The sequence below is a fragment of the Orbicella faveolata genome, unplaced genomic scaffold (genome assembly GCF_042242905.1).
Source record: "Orbicella faveolata isolate gen_17 unplaced genomic scaffold, um_ofav_v1 contig_46, whole genome shotgun sequence".
Taxonomy (NCBI): Eukaryota; Metazoa; Cnidaria; class Anthozoa; order Scleractinia; family Merulinidae; genus Orbicella; species Orbicella faveolata.
In genome coordinates this window covers 19,055,232-19,060,942 of record NW_028301576.1, presented here as the reverse complement: position 1 = coordinate 19,060,942, position 5,711 = coordinate 19,055,232, and the positions used below count along the sequence as shown (strand labels likewise).

Here is a 5,711-nt window from a genome sequence, read left to right as displayed (position 1 = left end):
GCCTAAAAGCTATTTTGCATAATGCTTTGTTGATTATTAAAAGGGCGGTCAGATAAATTGAAAGGTACGCCAGTCAAGCCAGTAGTCTGTGGACATAATGAAGACTAATCAACTTCGTTTATCAGACTTTTCTAACCTCTCAACCATTTACTGCGAGCGACGCAAGATTCTTAACTTAACACGTCGACGTACTCGATTTTATGATAGAGAAAAGATTTTTTCCAGAAGGTTTTGGCAAACAGAATGGCATAACCTTCGTACGCGAGATCTTTGATTGAAATGGGCGTTGTCCCTTCCGATGGGATTGGAGCTTCCAAGCGGTCACGTTTTGAACAGCCGCGTAACTTCAATAATATGACAGCAATTTAAAATAAACGGCAGGGTTTCCAATAATTGTAGAATGAATGTTATTAAAAAGGTTTCAATGGAGATGTATTGAACAAGAATTTACAATGTGTTTGGTCATTGATTCAGGGGGTGCTGGAAGTTTAAAATTAAAACTCGACTTTTTGACGCTACGTAGAACTCTAGGAACTGAGCCGAAATGTAAACATCGCTCACAGTGATTTGCCATGAACTCTGAAGACTACAAATTGGAGAGAAATTGCCCATTCTGATTTATTAAATGCAAGTCAGTTCATCTTTCCCTCTCGGACAAAGCAATGTCGACGCCGAATTAAAAGACTTGCATAATTAAGAGCAGTAGAAATATTTTTCAGGCAAACCAAAGGGCATTGTCAATTAAATTGCCTTAATTGATACGACTACGGCGAAAATTATTCAACCACAGTTTACTGTCTGTCAAACGGAGACGTCCTCACAATTTTCTCTTGAGAATCTATCATACGATATGCTTAGAAATGAAACATTGCACTTCTACCATTTTACACCCAAAAGTAAAAGTTGTTTAAAAGACGTAGTTGGCACAAGTTTTGAAGACCGTGGCAAGCGTGGACTTGCAAATTTATACAAGATGTGCATTGTAAACAGCTGGGAAAGACAAGCAAGTGATGTGGCAATAAATTGGAGATATTTGCGATATTGCTAAATATTTAGGTATCCAATACAGATCTTAGCTTTAGCTCTTTACAATATCAAATTGTTTTCAAATGGAAATTTGTTTTCTAGTCTCCGCCTACACTACGCGTGAAGAATTTGAAAACGAAGGTTTCTTACCGAAAATGCATCAAATGGTCTGAAATGTTTTCCGCCCACACTACACCGAAGAAATTTGAAAACGCAACAATCACCGGTCATTTTGGATTTATTTTGAGGAAAACACCGGCAGGGAAATCGCATGGATTGATTATCGTGCACCATCGTTTTCGAAAAGCTCATTTTTCAGAATAAAATGCTTTCAGTCCACACTGAAACGAAAAGACGGCGTTGTCAAATTCCTTCGGCTTAAAGAGCGTTTTCGAAAAGCTCTGTTTTCGGTCCGGATTAGTGTGGACAGTAGGGCTAACCGTAGAAATGCTAGTAAACCTGCGTTTTCAAATTTCTCCGTCGTACAGTGTATCTTTGAGCGTGTATGCCGATGCAGAAAGCGCGAGTATACCCGCGAGAACGTGACTATCACGCGTTTTTGCTGAGCTGCCTGGCCTTGTAGTCCTTCGTTCTGGCTGAGCTGTCATCTTCTCGAAGAAGAAACTGCACAAAATGAGTGTTCGTTCGTTACTCGTCGTTTTTCTCTTGATCAACCAGAACATCGCTCTGGAGACTGAAATAGGCGAGAGCGAGACTCCGTTTCGAATGAACAAGCTCAATATGATATGGAAGAAGGCGCAAAACAAAATGTCCGAGCAAAAGTTGAGTGACTTTCGACGCCTGCTCGAACTGCAAGACCGTGCGGAAATTAGGTGGAAAGACCTGAAAGCTAAAGGTGGAGACCAGGACGGTGAAATGGAAGCAATGGTCAGGCAAAAGTTTGCGCGAATACTGGAACAGTTTGGCCTTGAAAAGCATCTTGACGCCACGGACCGTGGTGTAAACGAAATCAACGACAACAAAGCCGGCAATGGAATGTTTGGCGATAGACGGTTGAGTGAGCTTTGGGAGTCCGTGGAAAAACAAGGTTTGTGTTTGCTTGTGTTGCTTATAAGATGGACGAAAGGTTTTTCCTTAAAGATAATCAGGAATTTTTTTCGCCAAGATATGCTCAAAGTAAGACCAAAACACGGGACATCCTGCAAGCAGGCTGTGTTGCGACTCGTCGATCTGCATGGAAAGACATGCACGAGACAATCAGACATGTCATTTATTTAATTTCATTAAGTTGACTAACATGCATGCATGTCATAGATATTTTCACAACAGTTTCAAACTAGTTGCAGTTCATTAACAGGTTTACCGACTGAGTTTTGAGTGAGGTCACACCAGATGGGAAACATGGTGCATGACACAAGCTCATGATTAGCCCTCCCAGACAGTCAATAAGTACACATTTATTATATGGCCTGTGTTTGTAGCCAGTATTAGAGAACGTGCCCTGATTGGCTAATTGTAAGGAATTATTCTCCCGTAATGCCCACAGGCAAATTACCAGCCTGCAAAAACAAATCAATACGTAATTAAAAAATAATTGCTTTTTTATTGGCCCAAAAGTGCTCATATTGGTAGAGTTTCACTGTAACCATTGAGTGGTGTTACAGGATCACCATTTCAAGAAGTGGCATTTTCTTATTGTGTTTGCATTCTTCGTTAGGCAAATTCAGCAAGGAGGAACTTGATGATCTCCGAACTGAATTTACCCACCACAAAGACAAAGTAAAAGAATACAACCGTCTTCTAAGGGTGCTAACAGACCATGATGACATCTCAGAAAACTCTGTTTTCTCCCGAAGTGAGATTAAAGAGAAAGAACTTGAGAAGTTACGGAACAAACTTCAGGATACTCACGAGTCCCTGAGTAGAAACTACGCCCGACTGAAAGAAAAGACAACTGGGGAGAAGGAGGGTACAAGTTTATTCCGTGATCGTCGCGTGACAGAGTTGTGGCAGAAAGCTCAGAATGGAAAGTTCAGTGACGAGGAACTTGAATCCATCAAGGTAAAGTACTGGCTCCTTTGAAAACTGGATACAAAAAAAGATGATGTAACTATGTACATAGCATTTCCCATCTGTTCTGGTCCATTTTGAATATCCATTACATTCCTTCGAAGGCCTACTCCAAACATTTTGTAGCAAGTGAGACTTTGTAGAAAGTTGCCAGGGCATTATGTTAAACTCAAAACCTGCTTAACCAACAGTACAAAGGTACAGATCCATTTTATATTTTACGATGTCTTGTTGTGGTTGTGTTCTGGGCTCGTGTATCGCATTTTACACTCTGCCATTTTATTTCTGTCTTTTCTGCAGGCTATTGCCATTGAGACAGTCACGAGTCTCTGTAGAACGTTCATCAGAAAAGAGCATGACTATATAGGCACAGTAAGATGGAGTGTTCTATATTATACTAATACAGCCTGCAAGAAGACAACTATCTTTTTCAGAGAAATTCCCAGTGAAATCATTGTAATTCCAAATGGCAGGACAATTCCTCATTACAGTTGTGCAGCTTTTTATAAAGTGGGGGTGTTGCGTAGTCTCCTTCGCAGCCATTATTAAGGTCGTCACGCAATGCTTTTCCCCCACTAGTGGGGGAGAAGCGTTGCATGACGACCTGTATAACGGCTGCGAATGAGACTAGGTGTTGTGATGTGTATTTCATGTCTTCCCTAGGCCTACCTGTTGATCCCTTGAAAACTATAGTCATCCTGTATCTGAAAAAGGTTTTTTTGATTTCTCCTTTTTAGCAAGAGCTGTTCCACTTTGATCACAAGATACTGAAACACAAACAGTTTCAAGAGGAAGCTGAGCATTCTCATCGCCTTCTTAAAGATGGCCATCACCATCTGAAGGAGAAACATGAAACACTACTAAAAAAGGCACAAGAACATGGAAAATGGGTAAGAACATTATTTGAAAATCAATTCTCCTTTCCCTCTTTTTACTTCAAAATAGTAAAATAACCAGTGGTCAGTAAAGATTGCTCGTTATTGTGGTGGGCTTCGATTGATGAACCTAGAAAAATATGTTGCACAGGTGCATATAATAATTGTAGTATTTAGATGTGCTATCTCTTCTGAATAATCTCCATGTCTCTTAGATATATAACGATTTCCCCAGTCTGTCATGCAGCTGTGATGTAGGTTGTCAAACCTTCAATTTACAGATTGTCTGATTGCAACTCTAGGATATGTTTGTTGGCATTGGGTGGAAATCTGGATAATGTAGTTTGTTACTGTTGGATCGCTGTTTTTTGGCTTTGTTTGTTGTTTATTGTTTTTGTGTTTAGTAAGGGAAGGATCAGTCATACAATGTACATGTACATGTGCATGTACATGTAACTATGAGCGATGTTCTTACTTTTTCAAGTAACATAAACATGAAGGAATCTTCAACAGCTTCTGCATGATCCCAAACAATTATTCTCAGCATCAAACATAGAAAATCAGCATCTCTTTGATTAATTGAAAAATAATTAGTTTCCTTTGTGTTCAATAGGTGAAGAAAATGCATTCAACTTTGATGGACAAAGTGACAAAGAGTGAGCTGTAAGCTACAGACAGTTGCACAGGTCGTGCTAACAACGTTTCCGTAGGCCAGCTGTAAAAAGACAGGCATTGAATGTAGCTAGCTAGTTATAAGTTTATAAAATGCAATTTGTAATGAAATTCACAGCCTAATGCAACTTAGCAAAAGTCCAAGACAAGGACCAAAGGATCCATCTTGTAAAAAATATTCTGCTTTTAACAAACTAAGGCACTTGATACTTTAGGTACAAGTAACAATACCTTATCATGCAGTTGCTCATGTACATGTATTTAATGCAACTCAGTGCACAACTAAGACTTGTGTCTGAGGATGTTGTAAGCAAACAGTTGACAATGGAAACTGACACATTGAGTAGTTACATTGTAATCACATTATTATACACTATTTAAATAAATGCATATTGCATGTTATTTAATGCTATTTGGTGCACTCATAAGACATATATAAGACATACACGTACGGCTGCAAGCAAACTGGAAACAACTCAGTATGGTTATGAGTGAGAAAGATCAACCTCATTCCCAGGGCCTTTTTCCTTTGGCCAAGCCAGGGAAAAGGCCCTGGGGATGGGGTTGGAGAAAGATGATGACTTATTGGGGCCAACTTTCGTTTAGACGCACTGTCTGCAGCAAAACTCCTTCAAGAGTCAGTAACTTAATCATCAACTTGTTGTGCCTTTATGGAGTCATTTAAAACCTTTGGAGTCAGTGAATACTGCTCATGTAATACAGTATAGTTTGTAGCACATGACTATGCCTAATGTTTAGTGTTTGGTTACAGTGTAACTACCCTTATGTGACACTTTGTCCAGACATGTGTAACAGTTGTGTTTGGGGGGCAGGGGGGGGGGGGGAAGTCTGCATCACACTAAGTGTGCTACATACTGCCAGAGCTTATTGCAGTTCCCTTGGATGGGATGCCAGATCATCGGAGGCTAACCCCCCTGCATTAAATTTGCTGATACCCATCTATACACCTGGGTGGAGAGAGGCACTGTGAGAGTAAAGTGTCTTGCTTAAGAAGACACAACAATGACCCCAGTGCGGGCTCAAATCTGGACCACTTGATCTAGAGAATAGCACATTAACCATAACCACCACATCTCAACAATGTTT

At 40.1% G+C, this 5,711-nt stretch overlaps 1 protein-coding gene across 1 annotated transcript; it reads left to right on the top strand.

The window, feature by feature from the left end:
- The first annotated feature begins 1,593 nt into the window (after positions 1-1,593).
- LOC110041244 (alpha-2-macroglobulin receptor-associated protein-like) lies at positions 1,594-5,011 on the top strand. Its single transcript, XM_020746525.2, has 4 exons — positions 1,594-2,074; positions 2,705-3,048; positions 3,795-3,947; positions 4,546-5,011. Exons 1-4 carry the CDS (start codon positions 1,660-1,662, stop codon positions 4,597-4,599), a joined length of 966 nt encoding a protein of 321 aa, XP_020602184.2. The 5' UTR covers positions 1,594-1,659; the 3' UTR covers positions 4,600-5,011.
- Positions 5,012-5,711: the final 700 nt, after the last annotated feature.

What these genes read in the sequence shown, in the direction of transcription:
- LOC110041244 (XM_020746525.2), top strand. Translation starts at nt 1,660, where the DNA reads ATGAGTGTTCGTTCGTTACTCGTCGTTTTTCTCTTGATCAACCAGAAC. An exon ending in GGAGTCCGTGGAAAAACAAG is followed by an intron (nt 2,075 to 2,704) that starts GTTTGTGTTTGC and finishes ATTCTTCGTTAG; the next exon opens with GCAAATTCAGCAAGGAGGAA. An exon ending in AGGAACTTGAATCCATCAAG is followed by an intron (nt 3,049 to 3,794) that starts GTAAAGTACTGG and finishes TCTCCTTTTTAG; the next exon opens with CAAGAGCTGTTCCACTTTGA.